This window comes from Callorhinchus milii, unplaced genomic scaffold (assembly GCF_018977255.1).
Source record: "Callorhinchus milii isolate IMCB2004 unplaced genomic scaffold, IMCB_Cmil_1.0 Scaffold2, whole genome shotgun sequence".
NCBI lineage: Eukaryota > Metazoa > Chordata > Chondrichthyes > Chimaeriformes > Callorhinchidae > Callorhinchus > Callorhinchus milii.
The window spans coordinates 53,168,485-53,192,398 of NW_024704743.1; the positions used below are offsets into that span (position 1 = coordinate 53,168,485).

Consider the following 23,914-nt stretch of genomic DNA (forward strand, 5'->3'; position numbering starts at 1 on the left):
TGCAGCTCATGTACTCTCACGCACCAGACTCCGTGACCCCATCACTCCCACCCTCGCCCGACTCCACTGGCTCCCCATCCCCCAGAGGATCGAGTTCAAGATCTTCGGCCTTACCTTTAAGGCCATCCATGGCCTTGCCCCCTCCTACCTCTCTGACCTGCTGACTCCCTACGAGCCTGCTCGCTCCCTCCCCTCAGCGGGCTCCGGCCTGCTCCATGTCTCCCACCCGACCTACCATCAGTGGCCAGGCTTTTAGCTTCTCTGCCCCCACACTCTGGAACTCCATCCAATAGACCCTTCGCCTCGCTTCCTCCATTGCCTCCTTCAAGGTTGGTCTCAAGACCTTTCTCTTCGACCGTGCCTTTGGTCTCCTTCCCACCTCTCTGCCTTCCCTCACCCCTACACCACCCCTCCCCCATGCTCGAGCCCCGACACCTGACTGTTCAGGACTTTGGGACATCCTCTCGACTTGAAAGGCCGTGTAAATGTAATGTAATTTTGTTGTTGGTGGTATAGATTAAAGATGCTAACTGAGTTTGTCTAATCAGTTCTTCAAAAGAAATCAGAGGAAACTGTCTTACATAAAGCAAGCTCTCTCTGTGGTGCTCTAAACATCCTTTGTCCCATATCAAAACATTGCTTACAACAAATATCCACAGTTAATATTCCAGTATTGGCAAAACAAGTCCAAAATAGTCCGCAGGAAGAAAGCAGAAATTGTGTTTTCACTTCAAAAAGGTGAAAAGATCTCATCGTCATGCCTGAAATAATGTGAGAATGTGTGAACAGTTATCTGCTGGTTTAAACTGCAATCTCCGCTATGTGGGTGAAATGAAGCACAGAATGGGTAACTGCATTGCTGAATACCTGTTTTATCTGATCATGACATCTCTGTTGACTCACTGTTTGAACACCCACTCCCATCCTCATTCTTCCCGATCTTATTTTCTTACCTGCAACTTGCTCTGCTTTCTGACCTATGGTTCTACTCCAGAATGTGGTTCCATATGTGCTGATTACATCGCCACAAAAGGATATTCTTTATATATGGGTCTGAAAGGTAAGTACTAGCAGGCTTTTTGACTGAAGGCACAATGCCATCTGCATACATCCATTGTCCAGCAAAAATGTGTGAATTATAATAATAAACCTTGCATTGAATCGAGCGCCTAATCACATCTTTGAGACATCTCAAAGCACTCCACAGGATTTTATTGTGAAATGTATTGGCTGTTATTTGTAGGCAAATGCAGCAGCTGTTTTGTGCACAGCAATATCCTGCAAACAGCCATGAAGTAAGTGACGATTTTATTTGGGGGAATTATTAGCCATGGGATTGTTAATGTTAAAGTGAATAGAACAGTGACCCAAAATTCCTAGCCTGTAAGACAATTTTGCCTTAAAATGTAATTGTGATAAAATCTTAAATTCATTTGGAAGCCAGTCTACTGCAATTCAGAAAAGAACCAGCTTTCAATTTAAGACTGAATTGAAGAATTTTCCACAAGTCTGCGTAATCTTACATTTTAAGGCAAAATGGACCCTTCTGGCTAAATTTCAGTGGAATTTCATGCCTGAGTTGCTGGAACCGTTTTTCCCCCCCTCTCCTAGCCCAGGTGTGGCAAACTGCCCCGGGTAAAATCAATCCTAGCGAGGATCCAAACCTGTCACCATACCATCGCCACCTGCATCAAGTGGTGACTATTGCCCATGAGACTATAAGAGAGATTTCTGAACAGTTAATAGCTGCAATCTAATACAATATACTGACAACAAGGGAGCAGAATGTTCCATTATTGTAATTAGATTTTTTTAATAGTTTGAGACTACTCGATTTTCAATGACACTCATGTTCAGGACAATGCTGTGAGTGACGAACAACAAAGGAAACGCAACAAATTGAAATAGTTTGGATGGCATCTCATTGCGAAGTTGTGAGGCACAGATGGCACGGTAGGAGAATTTCTTCAGGGTGTTTGTAATCTTGCCTCAGCCCACCAGGATTTGATTAATTTATTCACGTTGGAAGGCATATGTTCCAATGTGGTGTAAAAAAGTGAAGTGAAAATGAAATGGTTGTTGTAGAATATTAAATACCAGGATTATTATTAGCTTGGATGGAATACAGTTTCAAATTTGTAGATTTATCCATATGAAACAGAATTAGTTTCCAGTTCACCTATTTATCCTTCTCATTCTGAAGCACCTTTCGTCAAACTGTTTCACATATATGCCATCCACAAGATTAAATCTTTTCTGTTATGTATCCAATGCACATTTCTCACTTTGAGCCTGGGGGTCTATCCTGCAATCTAAAAGTCAAAGTAAAGTCATAAAACTCTTATCCAGCAGTCAAAAGTTGCAGCCCGAATGCCAGAGAACAAATATGTGACCCAGCTTCAGGACGCTGGCATTCAGAATGCTGCCAGGGGTTTGCTTCCAGGGAGTTGCTTACAGGTAATTCCTATTTGTTATTGAAGAAATATATTCATTGAAACTACAAGTGAGACTGCATTATCTTTCAGACCAGGTTGAAAGTTTACAGACTTTAAATGTAGAATTATTGGTAGCCTCACTTACTCAGAAAATTACTTTTTTTNCATTTAAATCAACTTGATAATTTGACTCTCTAGGGGGTGAGACTGTTTTTCATATGTCGTATTAATTGAAAGCAGTGAGAAACTTAGCCATTACAAATGGAAGCTGACAACCACTCAAAACCCTCCAGCAAGTTATATCATCAACCAGCTGTACACATTGCTTATCGGAAACCTGAATAAGGTCACAATTCAAGAATCATTTGTCTCCCAATTATGTAGCTTTTCAAAATTCAACTTGCAATCAACAATAGATACTGGCTGATACCCCAGGACAGTGCAACCTTAAAAAACAAAACGGTGCACTTCCTTTGTATATCATGTAATATTTTAAATCTGACCAGATTTGTGGATTGCAAAAGCAGATTTGTTGCACTTGAACCCCAATAATGACACAATCGGCTTGCCAACAAGTGTGGATATAATTCTTGTATAGTAGCAGGGTTTCTATAAAGTGAAGATAAAACAGCCAATTTGCAAGGCATCAGGCCACACTCCATTTAATAATTGATAGTCTGAATAAATAGAAAATACTTTAGATAATTTATTTTACACAAGAATGGTTTGATTTTCCAAAATGATTTGTTGGCATTAAATGCTGCATTTAGTTTGCAGAACATTAAAACAAATACAGCAACATACTGAAATATTTTCTGCTTGGTAGGATTCTGCATTTAGCCGTTATGTTTAGATTAGTAATTCTATACACTAGGAAATTGTGTGTTTCGATATTTGTGAATTTTATGCATGCTTCACATATGTATTCATCTGCATTTGGGACGTCCTCCCGACGTGAAAGGCGCTCAATAAATGGAATCTTGTTGTTGTTGTTGGGTAGACATTGCCAAGAATAAAGAAGCCAAATTTTTATGAATAATACTTGGATTTGGTACAGTGCCTTTCACGTCAGGACTTTCCAAAGCACTTCGCAGAAATTGAGTGGCTGTATTTGTAGGCAAACTGTAGCAGCCCAATTGCACACAGCAATGTCCCACAAACATGAAGCAAATGACCACTTTTATTTTAGGGGATTGTTACCCAGGACACCAGGAGAAACTAACTACCTTCTCTTTTTGAGTGGCGCATAGGATCCTTAACGCCTACTTGAACAGTAGACAGGACCTTAGCTTAACATCATAACCAAGGGATGGCATCTCTAACAATGCAACACTTCCCCAGCACTGCAGTCAGCTTAAACTAGCCAAGTTCAAGTCACGGCGTGGGGCTTGAACCCACAATCTTCAGACTCAGAGGCGAGCAAATGAGCCAGGCTGAAACAAGTACACTAAATATGGTGGTTTAAATGAACAAATAATTACAAAGAGTTAAACAAACATGTCAAAGCAATGTTAGTTTGAGTGAAACACCATGTTCAAGGAAGGGAAATGCTTTTAATAATAAAAATATCCTTGCATTTGATAATAGTGCATTTGATGCAATTAGTCAAACAGAAAAAGCTTACAGCGGGCATCTAGCAAATATGTAAAGATGTTAAAGATCAATGAAAGTATATTGAAAATAATCCCAACACATATTTGATGCTTTGGTGAAGTATCTCGGAACATCAAATCTCTGCAGCAGACTTGTACTTTGGTTCAAATCTCAACTCAGCCCAAACACAACCATACAGTATAATTGAACAAAAATGCCCCCAAAATAATTCTTGTGAAAATTACAGCATATGCTTATGTGATTTTTTAAATATATCTTTGAATTGTCTCATTTACATACAGAGGAATTTGTAATCTTCGAAACCAAATAGGTTGTATTACGGTCTTCAATTTTGAGTGTTTTGCAATTATAGAAACAGAGCGGAGGTGAGGAGAAATGTTTTCACACAGCGAGTTGTTCGGATCAGGAATATATTGCCTGAAAGGGTGGTGGAAGCCAATTCAATATCAACTTTTAAGAGAGTAGATAATTATTTGGGGAAGACAAGTTTGCAGGGTTATGGGGAGAGAGGTGGAAGTGGGATTGATTTGGATAGCTCTTTTCAAAGAGCCGGCACAGACACGATGGCCCGAATGTCCTCCTGCGCTGTATAATTCTATGAATAAAGTGAATATGAAAATTGTAACGGGGATAAGATCTGAGAAGCATTTGAGATAATTAAAATGTTTTAAAGGAAAGCTTTCTGCTGGTAGGGTATTTGATGGCTGGAGGGTAAGACACTATGAGGGGAGGGAAAGGAGAGGTTTGGATGGACTTCACAAGGTCAGTCTGGATTAAGAAGGCCCTGCAGCACATCCAGTCTCATCCCTCCAGAACAGCCAACCTACAGTTTCCCCCACCAATCACTGCATTAAGCTGCTTTTTAAATGAACTTCGTGTCTCTACCATCTTTCCTACAAACTGGTCCAGTTGTTGATTACCCTCTGCATAAAGAAAAACTTACTGGTATCTGTCTTGAAATTGCCTTTTACAGCACTAAACCTATATTCTCCTGCTCTGTTGTCTTGATACATCTTAACATATTGATCTGGGTTTACTTTTTCAATCCCATCTAAAACTTTATACACCAATACCAGGTCCTCTCTGAGCTGTCTTCTCTCAAGACTGAACGAGCAGACTTCTTCTCCCAAAGGACTTTCAAAGTATGGAATAATTTACTAAGATGGGTATAAGAGCAATCAATTGGGGGCATTTAAGAGAATTAGCACATGGACATGCAGAAGAGAGATATTTAGAAGGTACAGGGAAACACGGGATTTGGATTAGGATGGACGGCTTCTTGGACCAAACACCAACATTAAACAAATGGGCCAAATGGACTTTACTGTGTTGTCCACTGCTGTGGTTCTATGTAAAATGTCACAAATTTACCAGTTAGAAAATTACACATATATAGTATTTCCTGATATAAACTTCAAATTACTCAGTATTTTGTTCTGGTCATGATCTAATGCACAATATATTTGTTTCCTCCAGGTTTCAGTGTGCACAGTAATAACAAGCACAGCTCCTTTGACTTTGTATTTGCATAAATATAAATTGTTTTAATTGAACAGCCGTGACTGCAAGACACTAAGGGCTGATACCTCCACTCTCCACAATATTTATAAATGATAATACTCTCAAATATACCACCAAGTTATTTGGTAAAATAAGATGCTTCGAGAAAAGGAATCCAGAGAGTAAGGAACCAGTGATCCCACTGATGGAATTTAACACTGAAAAACATATGGTACAGCGCCCCCTAATGGCTCAGCCCAGTGTGATACTGACTGGAAATATAGCTATTTTGGCCCCTACATTTTGTGGTGGGGTAAAGAGCTACAGGTGGGAGCTGCTTTGCATTCAGCATCTCTTACACAAAAATGTGCTTGTGGACATCTAATGATGGCAGGATGATTTTGTCTCTCCCCACCCCACCACCCTTCACTTGTACATCCCTGATTGTCCAGAGCATTGGGACATCCTCCCAAAGTGAAAGGCGCTATATAAACGTAATTTTGTTGTTGTTGTTGAAGCAGTCATGTGGAATTGTGGGCCAATTTCAGGAGAAAAGAGAAGGAAGTGGAGTCCAGGAGAGGGAATATTTAAAATGGCAAACATAATGTCATCTAAAATTCCAGATATGAATACAATTTTTTTTGTGGTTAAAACAAGGGAAGTCAGGGGGGCAGGGTAATCTGAGCATTGCATAACCGAGCAGTATCATACGTAGCGATCGTACTGCACAGAAGGTCCCATTGACTGAATAAAAGGGCAAGTAACATTATGTGTAAGGGAATTTACAGAATATTTGTATATAAACTCAAAGGTAGGTACACACAATAGTGGAGGCACAATTACACAAATGTGCAATGCAGTTATGTACAACTGTAGTCACCCTAATTATGGAGATAGGAACTGAAGATGACTTAATTTGTTTTTTTAAATCATTGAGGCATTTACTAATCCATGCGTTATAATAATAAATTGGATACTGTGATGTGTTAAGAAATTTTTGCACAAAACCAGAGAAAATAATGAAGACCATAAAAGAAGAAGTAGCTAAACACAAAGCAACATGCTTAGTTGTTGACTCATGGAATAGGCTGCCACCTAGTGTGAAACTGAAGGAAATTAAACTATTTAGAGTAATCTATAGAAATAGGCAGATCGAGTCCTGAAACAAGACCTTGCTGTGTGAAATGACTTTTTCTCAGACATGCTAGTATTACACATTTCGTTTCAATTAATTTAAAGTATAGCCAGGACAAAAAATTCTTTGCAAAGGTCAAGCACTGAAGCAGAAATAATAATAATAATCCTTGTATTTGATACAGAACTTAGTTATCTTTTTAAGGTCCTCTCTTAAGGTCAATCAGTCAGACTTGTGATTGACAAGATCATCAGCACTTTCAATTCCTCTCAAAAAGATGTATTCAAGCCACTCAGGGGAGCACTTGAAACCCACTCAGTTTCTTGCCTACAGAAACTTTTCACAACTTAAAACATAAGATTTCATCTTTATAGTCAAAAAAAGCTTATTTTCCCACATCGCTGAATGGCGATATACATTTTAACCATCCAGAAAAACAAGAACAAGTTTCATGGGAACACTACCACCTTCAAGTTCCCTCCAAGTCACTCACTATCCTGACTTGACCACGATTCCTTCATCGGTGAATAAAAATTCAAAAATGTCAATAAAACAATTAAAATGAGACAATTCTCAGGAGAAAGGGCATTAAAAAATAATACACATCACACCACTCTTGTTATCCGCTTTTATTGGAGGAATTGTTTTCCATGAACTCTGCTCACCACTGAAGTGGCTATATGAGGCTGTATCTCCCTCCCAATAGCCATTCTGTCGAGGTCCCCAACAATTTTAGAAGAATCAAACCTCAGGCAGTGCCCATTATAAGAGGTGTCTACACCTCAATCTCTCTTCGAAACCCTGATTCACTTTCCTCTGTGAGAACGCTGGCCAAGATGGCTTCTTCTAATACACAACCTGTCCCCTCATCAGAAGTTTCAGTCGCTGAAAAATAAGGGTCTTTTAGCACCTCGTCCACTCTCAGTCTGTCATGTGGATTGAAACGGATCAACTTCGATACAAGGCTCTCAAGTTTACAATCCTTTTTTAAAAAAAAAAGAAAACCATTACTTCATGGTGCAAAACAAAAGTTTAAAAAAAAACTTTGTAGAGAACTCCAAGATAGACCGTTAGGTCAGTTATATTAATCACGTTTCCTCACTTTAGTCTTATAATTGTAATCCTTGCCATTAATGTAACACCTTTCACATCAGAAGAAAGTTTCAAAGCACACTACGAAGTGTAGTGATCGTGTACTTTGTAGGTAAACATGGCACCCTGTTTGTACATAGCAATGTTCCACAAACAGCCATGAAGTAAATGACTAATTTTATCTTGAGCAATTTTCAATCAGGAGAAACTCCCTCTTTTCAAATAGTGCAACAGGATCTTTATTGGTCATCTGGACAGGCAAACGAGACATCAGTTTAACATCTTATCCAAAGGACAGCACCTTCAATATTGCAGCATTCCCCTGCACTGTACTGGACTATCAACCTAGACTGTGAGATCAAAGTTCACAAACTTGGTTTGTCTGAAGAAAGCCCATCTGATCTCAGCCCTCCAGCACACCCACTCAGCTAACCGCCATACAGCCTCAAACTGCTTTTTAAAATGGCCCCAGCCACCCTTTCTAGCATGTTCCAGTCATTAATTACCCTGTAGGTAAAGAAAAAACCTGCTCTCTGTCCTGAAATTGCCTTTGCAACTCTAAACTTATGTCCTCGTGTTTTGTCATGGTGCATCGTAAAGTATTGTTCTGGGTTTATTTTTTCAATGCTTTTTTCTTTACACATATCTACGAGGTCTCCTCTGAGTAATCTTCTCTCAAGACTGAAGAAGAGCCCAAACTTGTCCAATTGCTGCTCATAGCTTATTCCTAACAATACAGACCATCACTGCTTCCCTCTGCACTACCTCTAGGCCTGGTGTCACGGTGATCTGTATGTAGTACTCCAGGTGCAGCTTGGCAGAGCCCCAATTCAGAGGCAAGAGGACTGTCAACTGAGCCAGTCTGACAGGCTGGAAAAGCAGCTGCTTCACATGTTGTTAAATGTGGATTGCCCACCAGAAATGAAAATAAAGAATTGTTGAGGCAGTGTCTATAAAAGCATTTAAAAAGGATGTGGATACATATTTTAAAAGAAGAAATTAAAGGATATAGAAAAAGAGCAGAGAAAATGGGATTAGAGTAGACAAGAGTTGATCTAGTGGAGAACCGGCTTAAGCACACAGAAAAAATCTGAGCAAATTCTGTGCTACATACTTTGGAGTCTAGCATGAATAGAAAAACAAAAAACAAGAAGGTTAATCCCAGGAATCACAATATAAATTAGAAATGGAATGGATTTTTTTCTCATAACCCCCCCCCCCACCACCACCTCTTCTATTGCGTATACCCCTCAAAAATTTCTTCATCAAATAGATACCTAATTTGTCAAAGATTAATTAATAATAAGACTTCACCAACTAAGTACTCCAGATACAGGGAAATTTCCAAGTGTTGGTGACATATGTGGAATTCTCAGTCTGGTTTGGTTACTCGGCTATGCTTTCAGCCTCCAGATCCTGAAACTTTGGAACTCTCTCCCTCAATCCATCTGCCTTGCCCCCCTCCATCCAGTTTATCAGGTCGTGCCTGAAGACCTTCTTCGACCATGCTCATGGTCACCTCCTCACTTCCCCCAGCTCGTGTCAGGCTCTGCCACTGTTAAACATTTCAAGACGCTAACCCACTTGAAGAGTGTTAAATAAATGCAAGTTATTGTTGGTACTCTTATCCTCGATGATGGGTTTTACACATTTGTCAGACACCCAGCTGACTAAACAAAAGTATATGAACTTACCATGTTAAGGCCACTAAACTGAGGAGTTCCATCAACCTCTACTGTGAAGCTATGCACAGGGAAGTTAAGCTATAAAAATAAAAATAGAGAAAACATTTTCAAGCCTAAGAACTTTGAAGCCCTGGTAATGCATTTAGTTCTACTTAAAAATGAGCATACCCACAGAAGCAAGCATCCATAAGCAAAAACATCAGCTGCAGGGAGAGCAGATTGGTCACCTCTGGTTTCTGGAGCTATAAGTTTCAAAGTATCAGCTATCATCCAGCTGACAATATTACGCTGCTCCTAGACGCACACAAAATAAAGTGTTACGCTTGTTCATTACAGGCAACTCACTGAGTATTGTCTCTTTAATGCATGGCGTGCAGTTTAGAGCATTTTTATAAAACCATAGTCACACAGTTCACATTGGCAAATCAACCAATCAATTGGATTTTCAAGTGTCACCTGAAAGAAGCTCAATTGGTCATTCCTGAATTGGCATCACCTTAACAAATCCCACCTGAGGCTTGTTAGGCCATATTCAAAAAGTGGTGAGGACCACATGTGTTATCGATAGGTCCACTGCAGCAACACACAACACGTGTTAATTAAGTGGATTGTACTCAGAGCAATTAACCACTTATACACTTTTCAGAGCTTTTGCTTCAAAGCACCTAAAACAATGCATGGAAATTACAGGTTCACTTATATTTAAACCTCAATTTAGACCCTTAAGATTTTTCATACTTCCATGTAATTTCAGGCATTGGATTACAGACCATACAGAGTGCAGCAATATAAATGGGTAAGTGGACTCAAGTTCCTGAATTCTTGATGACATGGTAGCCAGCGTCCAACTTGCAAGACCTTGGCTCCAGAGGATCTCAGGACAGAGCTAAGGTCTTACCTGTTAGTGTAATACACTTAGTACTCTCAGTATCAAACTTTCTCCTGTGACACTTTTTTCAGTGCGAGGTGCCATTTGTACTGCTATTTTTCTGACAAGCACCTTTTTAGACCCAGGATTGTCTAAAAACACTACACAAAAGCAGATATTTTGCACCAAGTACTTACAGCAGTTTTAGTAAAATCGAAATCTCCAATAATTCCTCGCTCACGATTCACAGCAAACACGTTGTGTGGATGAAGAGAAGCATGAACTATATTTGAATTGTGAAGGGTCTGTAGACCAACTGCTACTCCGTGCATCACTTTAGCCACCTCCTTTACACAAAAAAGTGAATAAATGCAAAAAGCTCAACTTAATGAATAAGCACAAGTTATTTAAGAATTGATCAGCTTCTGTTAAAATCTTCCTCTCCCAGCATTCATATGAAGTGCTTACAGGTCTGGTGTGGAGTTAGGAATTCATCAACGTAATTTTTTGAGATGTCATTTTTGCCCTTTGTCTCTGGGGTAATTATGAATCTCTTGATACTGACTCAGTGCCTTACGCTATCACCATAGTCACAAAGCTCAAATTCAGTGTTCTAGATCCATGTATCTCAGGACCCAACCATATTATTAACCGCAAAGCAAACCATCAAACTAGATGTTGTAATTACATTCAATCTTGTCTCACAAAGTCTAACTCACCATTAAGGTTAAAGGATTGATGGCTTGCACAGCTTTCAAACTGCATCCTGGATAAAATGGCACCATGATATAAATCATTGGCTCAGACTAGAGAAAGGAAACAGAATAGTAGCAAACGGTTTCAGTGGAACATATCCTCATGGACATCTCAGAAATGAGGACAACTGACTACTGAAGCCTCTTTTTTCAAACAGCTTTATTTTTCATTTAAAAGTTTTTAATGTTTAAATTCTTTATTCAGACTTGGCATCTCCACACTTAAATGTACGTTATCAGATTTACTAACTATGCTTTGGAAAACAGAATACACTAAACAACTAAGAAAAACTAGGCTGTCAACTCCATGGAATACTCCGGGAATCCGAGTAACATAAGAAAACAGAAATGAGATGTCATTCAAACTATCAAACCTGTTCCACCAGTTTATTAGAATTTGGCAGGTTTTTTTAAAATCCTATTGCCCTGCTTTTTCTCCTTACCCTTTAATAATTCTGCTACCCAAGTATCTATCTCTCTTTTGAACACTCCTATTGTTTGCCATCACAATGTTGGAGGTGCTGTTTTACCAATGTCACATCTATCTGCCTGTTCTGATGATTCAGATGTAGATTAAACATCCAATATTACATATGGTCACTGCTGCTTGACCTTTGTTGCTGTTACAGATTACCTGCCACATTTTCCTGCTTAACAACCACAATTCATTGTGTGAAACACTTTAACAGAACTTCCTACCTCCTACATCAAATGCCAACTTCATTATTTGTCTAGTTTAATTGATGTAACACGCTTACTTTGCAAGCAAATAGGGACAGAATAGGCATGATTCCAGACCCTTCCTTTAACACAGACCAAGCCACGTGATATTTTGCAGCTCTTTCTATCATTTTAGCTTCTGTGGCAACATCGACAGAATAACCCTGTTAAAAGAACACATTAAATCACATAATTCATGATAAGTATCCAGAATAAATCAGTGCAGTCAACATCATCCGAACAAGAACAATCAAAGTTAAGTTTCATTACTACCTTCCTAAAGTCATTTAAGGAATTGGATACAATATCAAGGGCAAAGCTACTGAATACTACGAGGAAAGGTTCTGATGGGGTAATTCCAGTACAATGGACGCCAGGTTAGTGTTGCGGTGCAATTTTTCTGGTTCCTTTAAGATATCCAATTATCAATACAAAACAAAAATCAAAGGACTTCCTCATAATGTCCTTACGTGGCTTAGTATCCTTTTCATATTACAAAGCTTCAAAACCATTTGTTATTTTTTTAAAAAGTTGGAGCACTTGCATCTTGGGAGAGGCACAAAATTGGCAATTGAGTATTGCACCCGCTGGGAACTGTATCAAGACTGTTCAAAATCACACACTTCAACACTTACAATTCACTACATTTCATTTGAAAGATTTGTAATATAAAAACATATCTATAATCTCTACCAACTTCCTTACAAAAGCAAGTTCTGCTAAACCATTATAAGTCACTGGTTAGGCCTCAGCTGGAGTATTGTGTGCAATTCTGGGCACCACATTTCAGGAAGGCTATCAAGGCCTTGGAGAGGGTGCAGAGAAGATTTACCAGAATGGTACTAGGGATGAGGAACTTTGATTATGTGGAGAAATGAGAGAAGCTGGGATTGTTCTCCTTAGAGCAGAGAAGGATAAGGGGAGATTTAATAGAGGTGTTCAAAATTATGAGAGGTTTTGATAAGAGTAGATAGGGAGAAACTGTATCCACTGGCAGGTGGGTTGGTAACCAGGGAACATAGATTTATGATTATTGGCAAAAGAATCAGAGGGAAATTAGATGAATTTTTTAAAAAAACACAGAGCATTGTTACGGTCTGGAATGCACTGACTGAAAGGGTGGTGGAAACAGATTCAATAACAATTTTCAAAAGGGAATTGGATAGGTACTTGAAAAGGAAAAATTTGCAAGGATATGGGAAAAGAGCAGGGGTGTGGGACAAATTGGGTAGCTCTTCCAAAGAGCTGGCACAATGAGCCAAATGGCCTCTTTCTGTACTGCAATATTCTATGATTGTAATTCTCAAAATTTGTGAGGCATTTTAAAATAAAACTAACTTTCACACTTCATATTCAACAGACACTACCTTCAGAAGGACTTTTTGGGCTTTCACTTCAGAGCACACACATGGTCTCTTGTTGCTCAGTTCTCTCATTGGTTCTGGATCAAATAAATCACGTTCTAAGCTGTTACAGAGCAGTCCAGAAGATTGCTGAAAGAAATTCAGAAATAACATCAGAACACAAGTTGCTCTATTAAAACATTAAGTTTATATCTTTAGCCAAATCATCTGAATTCCCATTCACCCATGCATTTCAAAGACACGTTCTGCATTAAATATTCTAGATGAATGAGAATGAGCATTTCAGCTGCATTGGAAGAGAGCTAAGGATGAAGTAGGTGATATAGCAGAGGTGGAGGAAAGCAGGCCAAAGATAAATGGTTAAAAGGAGAGCTAAGAATTGAACAAATGCAAACAGAATAGTCCCAATTTTGTCAACATTTTGTTGAAAGAAATGAATGTTTATCCAAGGTTCGATGTTTGCCGGACAGTCTGTCAAAAAGCAGTGGTCCTGGAATCAAGAGTGAAGGCAGAAAGATAGAGTTGGCCATCTACAAATGGAAGTGGACCCCATGCCTGCAGATTATGATACCAAAGGGCGAGCATCTAGGAAGGAAAAGAAGAGGACCAAGGATAGAGGCCCGAAAACATCACAAGTGTTCGTGCGGTGGCAGGAAGAGGTGTTATAGGAAACTTAGTGAAGATGCTTGGACAGGTAAGAGGGAAAAAGAAAGCTTTTCTTTCCTCTCCCCCTCTTTCCTTCCTTACAAGTTAAAAATTTGCACTTACTTTTACAAAAAGCCTGCGTTTAATGTTTTATATTCATGTTGCATTTTGAACCATCACTCAGTAATAAAAATAATCCTTGCATCTGATTATGATATAGCGCCTTATCACGACTTCGAGACATGTCAAAGCGCTTCACAGAATATACTGTAAAGTGAAGTGACTGTATATTTTTGTGGCAAAAAGACAGTACATTGTTATTGCCAACAGGTGTCAATTTCAAATACATGGAAGACAGTTTTGTTGATTCAATTACAACTTCCGTTTACAAAGTTTGCTGTGAAAATTTGTGTGGCTCACAGATCCAGTTGACACTGTCACAATTTACAAATTTCAACATGAACTTGGGGAATCGGAAATTGCAAATGTTACAATTTACTAGTTTTATTCAGTGAATATTTGGTTATGCAGACATGAAATGCCTTCTTCACTTGCCCATAAATGTTCAAAAGCAACAAAAGCTCAAATTGCTTTGCAAAGAACATTTGGTCCAAATTGCAAAAAATAAAAGTAGCAGAAATGAAACATAGTACCAACAAAAGCATAAAAACACATCCTTTTTGAAAATACACACACACAAGCTCATTATTACCATGCAAGTTGTGATCCCTGCTTCAGGGTGGAGAAGAGGTAGTTCAGGAAACCAGTCTCGAACAACAGTGCTAAGTCTCTCCTGCAAAATAAATAGTTCTATCCATCTGCAGGATACCAAAAAGTCTTATTTACTAAATTATGGTTCCCTTAATAAGACGAAGTCTTTACACATTTTCCCTCTTAACGTACACATTCCTAGCAGAACACTGGCTATATCAATATATAGTTAAAAATTACTCAACTCTAGCATGTTAAGAGTGCATAGATTTGTAGAATGAATGCCATCCCGTGGGAAAAGGTGGCTGACCTCTGCTCAGTGTCTCTCTACAAGGGCAAAGTTAAGACTGAGGAGAAAAATCAATAGAAAGGAACAACTGAACTAATATCTTACTATTGTGTTGGTCAATTGTAATCACTTGGAGAATACATAGGATGTTTCAACTTTGTGATTGTGCACGTTTCCCCTTCTCCCTTGAACCCCACCACTGTTAAGCGCTCCGAGGCACCATCCTGCGTGAACGCACTATATTAATACAAGTTGTTGTTTGAATCATTCTACTTTATCCAAATTCTACAGAAATGGTTTTCAGATGTTAATATGAAACTTGTATTCAGATTTATGACCCAAGCCGCAGTACACAGAACTCTTTTTGAAGTGTTCCTTAAACTGATTTTTTTTAAAAACCTGACGAAATATTTGGATCTGTGAACAGAACTAATTTTATTTCCAGTTCTAAACTCACATTGAAGCAATCTGTTACCAGCTCAGTTATTCTAATTTTCACAGCCACTGAAGAAATACACATTTTATAAGTGTGTTACTTCCCCCTCCCCACCTCACTCATGAGATTGACATTCATGTGATTGATTCACTGAAATAAAACGCATTTAATTGTAAGGTTATATCTGTGATGTTTAATGTTTTTTTAAGGCTTTTAATTAATCTCTATATATGTTTAGAATGTAACCTACCCATAATCCTTTAATAAGATTGGTTTGATTTAATAACTAGCTTAGCGGGGGTTAAAATGAGCTTTCCTGGACAGGTTGAGGTCAGCTTCTGATTATATTCCATATTTTCCTGGGAAGATGTTCCCTCCTCTGAGATAATGAGCAGTCGGGACCTTGAGCATAGATGTAAGGACAATGGACCACAGAAAGAAAAGGCTACAGACACCTGCCTATCTCAAGGCTGAGAAACAAGCAAGCGTGGAAGGCTGTCTCTCTCTCTCTGCAAAGCAGCCTGTGAAGGGTGGGGCTATTACTCTGACAAGAGGAGATGGGAGTTAGAAACACATAAAAGATGTTGTGTAGAGCGTCAGCGGACATCCCAGTGGAATCAATGTCGATTCTACTGTATCTATGGTTTCAGTTTTAAGAGTAAGTGAAGTTATTTATATTACTTAATAAACCTTGGATTATTACATCACCGTATTGGTCATCTCCATCCAAATCTCTTCCATAATAGCTATTCCCTACCCTCTGTAAAACAGAGACCATCTAGCCTTCATAATGCTGGAAAATTTTACAAAACAAGGACATGTTCAATAACCTTACGTATTCTTCACGTTCCCGGCAAATCTCTTGATAAATATTATCCCTAAGTGAATGCATTTCTTCCTTCATATCCTTCATCTTTGCTGCATCACAATTGTCCAACTGCATGGAGACAAAAGTGCATCCTTACTTTAAATACAAATTGACATTCATATAGTGCCTTTCATGTCAGGAGGGCATCCCAAGACACTTGACAGTCCTGGCTTGGCATCGAAACTGGGTGGGAGGCGAGGGGAAAAATGACTGAGGGAGCACACCTACTAGGGGCAGATCTATTGAGGACAGCAATTCTTCCCATCCGGTTCCTGTTAACCCAGCAAGCCAAAGTCCTAAAGGGTAAGGGTGGTTCTAGCTGGGTAGCCTGCAAAAGAATGCTCACAATGGCAAACTATAGTTTTTGCTGGGTAAACTCCAGCAGAACCCCAACTCAAATAATGGGGTCCCCAAGCCTGGGCTCTTACCAACCTGCATCTCATTCTCTCCAGAATTAGGTAAATAGGGTTTATCTCTCCATGGAGAGTGTACATTCCATTGCAAAGAAGCAAATTTCCACACATACATATGTGGAACTCTGTCTGGTTTGCATATTCTTCAGCATGGTGATGGTCAGGCTCCGCCACCCTATCAACCTCATCCTTACCCAACCCCACATCTGCGCCATAACCCGCTCTGCCTTCCCCCATCTCCTCAACGTTGCCCGACTCCACTGACTTCCTATCACACAGAGAATACAGTTCAGGATCCTGGCCCTCACCTTCAAAGCCCTCCACTGTCTTGCTCCCTCCTACCTCTGCGACCCCCTAACACCCTACCATCCTGTTCACTCCCTCCGCTCAGCACGTTCCAGCCAGCTTCACGTCGACCGCTTCGCTCACCTCACTAATGGCAGGCGGTCCTTTTACCAATCTGGCCCCACCCTCTGGAACTCCATCACGCAGTCCCTCCGCCTCACTCTCTCCCTCGCCACCTTCAAGACCCATCTCAAGACCCTCCTCTTCGACCGTGCTTTCGATCTCCCTGTTTTCCCCCCTGCCCTCACCCTCCCCGACACCCAGCTTGGGTCCATAACTCTGTCTGTTCAGCGCCTTGGGACGTCCTCCCGACGTGAAAGGCGCTTTATAAATGTAATTTTGTTGTTGTTGTCAGACACCCATTCAGCTGGCAAATTAGGATAATCTACATTAAAGATATAATCAAGGTCCTGGCAACAATCCTCCAGATACAATTAGTCAATTCCATGACTTTTACTGGGGCACTGGTGCTAGAAAATTGGTTGCTATACTTCTACAATTACCACAATTCCAGAGAGTATGGGCAAAAAAACCTGGGAAGCCTGGCCGCTGATGGAAGGGCAGATAAGAGTAGGGAACATGATGCAAGTGGTGCTCGCTGAGCAAAGGGAGAGGCTGGATTGGTAGTGTTTGAGGATTTGCAGAGTGTTTGCAGAGGTATAGTTGTGAGAACTCTATTTCTCCTTTCCACCCCCACAAAGTAAACCATTTTGGTTCCCATCCCTATCTATTGCAGTTTTAAAATAGACCCATCAAACCAGATATTATACTCAGATTTTGTGCATACATCTTCTAGGTTACTCTTCTCAACCAATTTCCATCTCAACTGGGCTTTCAGATTCTTCACCGACTTTTTGATTGACAGAAGATCCACAACACTGGGACAAATATTCAGCCACTGCCCAACTTGCTCTTTAAACTGTGGACACAGAGAATGAGAGGGGAAAAAAAACTGAACCCTCTTTGGTGTGCAAGATTTAAATTTGTGATATCAAAATGAAATTCAAAGTCAGTGAATGGAATTTTTTTTATTATTACCAAATTAGACCAAATACATTCTACTTAGTGAAGGGGGTTTGCCCCTCAGACAAGTCCCAATCGCCCCCCAAAACTTTCAAAGGACAATGTGGACCTGAAACCTGTCTTCACGACCACCCAAGCAAGTCAGGTGACCGGATGGCCTCTCCTGCAGGCCCAGCGCAGCCTGAGCCTACTGACCAAGTGCTCAAGGAAGATCCGAATTCAAGTATTCTCTGCTTCCTCTTCGTCGGCCTTTTGGATCAAGTGTAGACTGTGTTCTGAACAGTTGCTTCTGGAGCTGGTTTTGCTGGGGAAGCTCATCTCCTGTTGAGATTTCCATAACATGGGAAGATTGAGCTCCCAGCTGCAGCGATTCTGTCAACCCTATATTGGTTGGGATCGGTATTGCAGTACTTCCGATCTAAGGAGTTTGATCTGCTCTCACAAACCAAAGGCCAAGAAGCGATCCTAAACTGAGCCAATAAAAATCTGGTTACCTCAATGCTGGCTGCATATTTATCCTGTACGACTGAAAGGAGATTCTGCTCCTCTTGGATCTTGTGCATCACTGTGCTGAAGGTACTATGCATTATCTTGGCATCAGCTTCACCTTGTGGCTTAAAAAATAATTAGGTTTACATCATAAAATCATCCTAGAATAACCACAATTTCCGTTTTCTCACACAAAAAAATCACATCTGAAAATCAAGTTGATACATCTATTCAAATGCGCAAGAGAGAATTATTTGAATAATTTTAGGTGGGTCATTTACAAGAACATTACAGCTACATTTCTTGCACAATCTTTCAAGGTGTTGGGACGCTGTGCTTTCACATCCGGAATTCCTGAGTCACAATTTATCTCACAATAAACTGAAGAGTTGAAAGTTTCTCCCATGTTTGAGCAGGAGTCTCAACCCATTTCGAGAAAGTGTGCTACATATACCTAACCTGACCTGAGAGATTACTGAACTTTAAGAATATTCCCTTGAGGGAGACAGTGCGCATTCCATTCCAGACACAGGAAAATTTCCATGCGTAGGTGGTATACATATGTATAACTCTGTCTCATTTGGATACTCTTGAGCATGGTATCCACATGCGTCAAACATTTGGCTGACCAAAAAAGCTCATTAAAAAACAAGCTTGATACTGTGATGGGTGAACACTGGGATGGCTATTCTGGAAGGATTAGATCAAGAGATTCAATGTGCCATTGAATAAAACTGACCCTTGTGTAGAGGATAAGATGAAGAATGTAGAAATTGAAACAGATTCAGAAAGTAAAAACCAAATAAAACATTGTCGGAGGTGCTGTCCTTCACATGTGACTTAAACTGAGGTTCTATCTGCCTGTTCAGGTGGACGTTAAAGATCCCATGGCACTATTCGAAAAGAAGTGAGATTCGTCCCAATGTCCCGCCAAAAATCCACCAAATACAATTGGTCACCGACTCCATGGCTGTTTGTGGGACACTGTTGTGACCAAATGGCTGCTGCGTTTCACCCACAAAAATACACAGTGCATCCACTTTAGTGAAGCACTTTGAGACGTCTTAACGACATGATAAGGCGCTACATCAAATGCAAGTATTATTATATTATTAACTACTGAGGAAAAGGTGTTAATTATTCACATGGTCAACAGGTTAATTAAAATTAAATTAAAGTTAAAATCGAGAAAATTGGTAAAAGTAAACAGATACTTACAGAAGTTGAAATTTCTAGTTCTTTGCATACATCGTGATCAACTTGATCTAACATGGTATCTTTGCATTCGACTACCGCCACCGAGTATACTGATGTCTCAGAGTTCAGGTCAAAAAACTTCAGAGAGACCAATAACAGCGATGAGTACACATAGATTCAATCAGGCTGGGAGCTTTAAAATAATTCACATGTGAGAAACCAATACAATTTTACTTTTATATAACACCCTTCATGACTTGAGGACATCATCCCAATACAGTCCAGGGGTTGTACCCAAGCAGGCTCCGGGGCCAAGGGGAGGGGAAAGATGGCCAAAAGCAGTGAAACCAAATCATGAAGCAAAGAACATAATGACTGCATAAAGATGTAGGTGATACAGGAAACACACCTAAATCTTTGCATCAGTGATATAAATGGGAACAATCACTAAAACACACAGAATTCAACAGTTTCACTGTTTTACAGTAAAAATGTTTTGCCAACTGTTTAACAAAAGAAAAATGTGGTTTCATTCATTTGATTATCAAAGAAAGTAACACTGAATGAATTCACTGCTGACAAATAGACAAATAACTGTCCAAAGTTTCAACATATAAGAGTCCATTACAAGCGAAGAACTTTGTTATATTTATTTTTTAAAAATTAACTCCATCATCCATCAATTCAATAACCCTGAAAGATGAGACAAATTGGCCTGACGTGACAGTAACTTAATTTGGAGGGATCAAGGGACAATCTATGGAGCTAGTATCTATGTCAACCTGGCTAAGTTAGTAGCCTCTGAGTCAGAAGGTTATGGGTTCAAGTCCCATGTCGGGACTTGGAAACCATATAGTCTATGCTGACGCACTGCACTGTCAGAGGTGTTGTCCTTTGGATAAGACATTAAACCATGGTCCAGTCTGCCTGTCCAGGTGGACATTAAAGATCCCAGGGCGCTATTCAAAATGCACTCACTCCATGACGGTTTGTGGGATACTGCAGTGTGCAAATTGGCTCCCATGTTTTCCCACAAGATACACAGTCACTACATTTTGTATTGTATCCTACGAAGCACTATATCAAATGCCAGGATTACTATTAGCTAACCAGTGGAGCTGTGTGCCTACATTGGCAAAATGCACCCAGTGTACGTATCGACCAGAATCTCCAATGACTTGCGCTATTCTTTACAAAAATGACATCATACACATTTTAGCTTTTGGATGAAAGTAATCTTAATTCTTATTCAAATTCTTAAAATAGTGAAACAAAATAGTCACCTTCATAGTTTTATCAAAGCACGCCAACATCACTCTCAGAGATTGATCAGTTTTGTTCTTCATGGTGTTAAACTCCTGCAATTTATTATTTCTCCATTCAGAAAACTGATCAAACACTTTATCGGAGGTATACTCTTCATCAGACCACTCGCCATAAACAGTCTCCAAAGAACAAGCTAAAGACTGAAGAAAAACAGATGCTGGTGAGACGTGAGGTTACGATTCTCTGGGCTTTATTTTACTGTGTCACTTTCAGCAGAGTCCAGCAGAAGTGTGATTAAATTGGTGGCTTGGGAAACCAAAAACAGCAACGCGGCATGGTAGGCGCAAATCACCTATTTGTGTCCTACAAAGTACTGTAAATCCTTTGATTCTACAAGTGGGGATTTTCTGTTCCTGCAACAAACTGGAGCATGGGAGACCAGAGAGAAGAAAGGCAGAAGTGGGAATCCAAGGGAGGAAAAACTACCACCACAACTTGGAATGGCCAATCACTGTATTATGTGCTCCCAGTAGCTACATTTATTCTAAACATAAACAACCATACTAAAATAGGATAATCCTGGATCACTTTTGAACTCAAACCCACGTAACAGTTCCACAGCCTTGATAATATCCCAAGGAAGCACATAGTTGGTTTTAGGCACAGTCTTGGGACCAGAGAGTTCTGGGTTGTAATCCTTGTAGGTCATTTAGCCTTCATCATTTTAAGGTCAATAGTATAGTGTAGTATCATCAGGGGAAGGGGAAGTATGTGGGCTTCTTCCTAAGACTGGATCCAAGAACAACAGGCAAAGAGCAAACAGCTCCAGAGTAATCAAAGGCAAATGTGGAGTCATGCAGATCTATTATAAATGTGCTTTACTGGCTTGAGAACAGATGGGTTGTCCCTGTTGGACAAATAGCCCACTGCACAATGGCCTGTACTGGTTTTCCCATTAAACGCTACTGACGCAGGTTTCAAGGAAACAGCAGCTACTATTTTAGCTGAATCCCAAAGAGGGTTTTCAGCACTAAGTAATCTTTAGTAATATCTCAAAATTTACATTTTCGCATTAAAGAAAAGATTAAATTCTAACCTTCAGAAAGTGTACGCGGTCTATAATAGGTAACTTGTCCACTTCAGAGGCAAACACTTCCACAGCAGTATACAGTGTACAACGTGCTTCATTCCGATCGACAATCAGGCTCTCCACTTTATCCTGAGGGTACAATTACACAATCACTGAAGAAAGTAATATGCACAACTATAGCAAACATCCCTGTAAGGACAGACTCCTCAGCGAAATATTAAAAGCTTCACTCCTCCAAAGTCCAGACTTTAGATTCAGTTAAAGTTGCAGCTATAATTTTGGTGGCTATAAATCAAGTCAGTTTAAGGGGAAGTGAGAAATCAGGTACTCTCAAAATTCCTTGCATCAATAACTTCCACATTTTGCACTGGAGTACTGGTGCTTTTTCGGATAACCCTTTAGTGACCAGAGCAGAGGCCAGTGTAAAAAAAACTAACACTTCTTTATCCCGGTTACAAACTGCAATAGGAGGTTATCAATTGTGAAACCAGTTTGATGTTTACGCCATTTATAGCCAATCGTGCATAGTTTGTTTTGTAAATAGTTTAAATTTACCTCAGTTAAATAATACTTATTTACCCATTTTCACCTGTGAACTATAGTTAGGACTGTAAATTTGCCACTGCAGAAAAAACATCACAGATACAAAGATTTTTCCATTTGTCTGTGACAAAACCCACTGTCCTATACATTTCCCGCATTAACCTTAATCAACAACAATTCAGAGTGGATAGAGAATGAAGAAAGTTATTGTTTCAAATGAGTATCAGATCACCACTGGTAGTATTCACAACACACCAAAACAATATTTTCATTGTTAATTTCTCCACCACCATTCAGATGTGCTGACTGAAAATACATAGCAGGCCTCGTTCAAGAATAACATTACTTTCAAGAAAATAAAGGCATTTTTATGCTCTGTTCATGAAGGATTCACAAATATTTTGAAGGGCAGAAGTAGCAGGATTTCAATTTATAAAGATATTGAATGAACAACTTAGTGAATACTGCAGAAGCTGCAAGTTAGGATCCAGAGATGCTCAATAGCCAAGTCAGTCCAACTCACCACAGACTTGCATGCCCGAAGCATTTCCTGGGCGAGAGTGTATTCATTCCAAGCACTTTCAAGGTTTCTCATTGAAGCTGGAGTGCACAAGCTCCCAACAGTGATCATTTGTATCGCTGCAGAAAGATCATCTCCAAAACAATTCTCAGCATTTTCACTCCTACAAATTTTCATAGAAGCATTTTTGGATCAGCAGAGTACATAAAACTAACCTACTGCTCTCTTCTTCAGCTTTGTCTCCCTTCTCTTAACAAGTTTGGTTTTACTCAGGTACATTTCTGAGGGGACAATTAATTTTAAATGAGCCTCAATAGTGAGTGTTAAACGTTGAAACACACAACACAGGCCAAATGTACTATTTCAGTACAGACGAGGGAGCTTCCTTATCTGTATGGCTCTGCTCCTGATGGAATAAACGTACTGAACAATCAGTAAATCATGATTCTGTTCTTCATATAAAGTTATTTTGTTTACAAATTAATGGTATACGAAAATATTGACATAAGCTTTAATAAAGCAAAGCTTTCAGGTGGTATTACTGAAGTAGTGTTGAGAAAAATACTAAAAGCTACTTAATTTCTATACATTCTATTTTGTTTTGGTCAGCCAGGTGTCTGACACATACAGAAATGCATCACCATACTTTTAGGTTTAGAGTTGCAAAGAGCAATTTCAGGACAGACACCGGAAAGTGTTTCTTTACCCACAGGCTAATTAACAACTGACACAGGTTGCCAGGAAGAATGGTTGAGATCAGGACATTGGGGACTCATTTAAAAAACAACCTGATGCAGAGAATGCTAATGCTGGATGATGAAAATCAAATGATGCTGTGATGGGAAGACAGTAAGATGGGTATTCTGGATAAATGAGGTAAAATGGGCCAAAATGGGCCTTGTGAGCTGAAA

At 39.6% G+C, this 23,914-nt stretch overlaps 1 protein-coding gene across 12 annotated transcripts in view; it reads right to left on the reverse strand.

Moving 5' to 3' along the window:
* Nucleotides 1-7,298: 7,298 nt before the first annotated feature.
* Nucleotides 7,299-23,914, reverse strand: part of LOC103184893 (serine/threonine-protein kinase 31) — a 29,807-nt gene continuing 13,191 nt past the window's right edge. For 9 of the 12 annotated variants that reach the window (XM_042332414.1, XM_007903159.1, XM_007903137.1 and 6 more), the window contains 15 exons: nucleotides 23,007-23,166; nucleotides 21,947-22,069; nucleotides 20,868-21,050; nucleotides 19,606-19,722; nucleotides 18,393-18,512; nucleotides 17,663-17,794; nucleotides 16,085-16,186; nucleotides 14,526-14,606; nucleotides 13,172-13,297; nucleotides 11,843-11,968; nucleotides 11,049-11,135; nucleotides 10,527-10,676; nucleotides 9,630-9,755; nucleotides 9,471-9,539; nucleotides 7,299-7,666 (listed from right to left, as the gene is read on the reverse strand). In XM_042332414.1, coding sequence (XP_042188348.1) covers nucleotides 7,460-7,666; nucleotides 9,471-9,539; nucleotides 9,630-9,755; nucleotides 10,527-10,676; nucleotides 11,049-11,135; nucleotides 11,843-11,968; nucleotides 13,172-13,297; nucleotides 14,526-14,606; nucleotides 16,085-16,186; nucleotides 17,663-17,794; nucleotides 18,393-18,512; nucleotides 19,606-19,722; nucleotides 20,868-21,050; nucleotides 21,947-22,069; nucleotides 23,007-23,166 — 1,909 coding nt within the window. In that variant the 3' untranslated portion in view covers nucleotides 7,299-7,459. The remainder of the gene's footprint in view (nucleotides 7,667-9,470; nucleotides 9,540-9,629; nucleotides 9,756-10,526; nucleotides 10,677-11,048; nucleotides 11,136-11,842; nucleotides 11,969-13,171; nucleotides 13,298-14,525; nucleotides 14,607-16,084; nucleotides 16,187-17,662; nucleotides 17,795-18,392; nucleotides 18,513-19,605; nucleotides 19,723-20,867; nucleotides 21,051-21,946; nucleotides 22,070-23,006; nucleotides 23,167-23,914) is intronic. The other 3 variants (XM_042332418.1, XM_042332420.1, XM_042332419.1) reach the window with 3 other exon arrangements.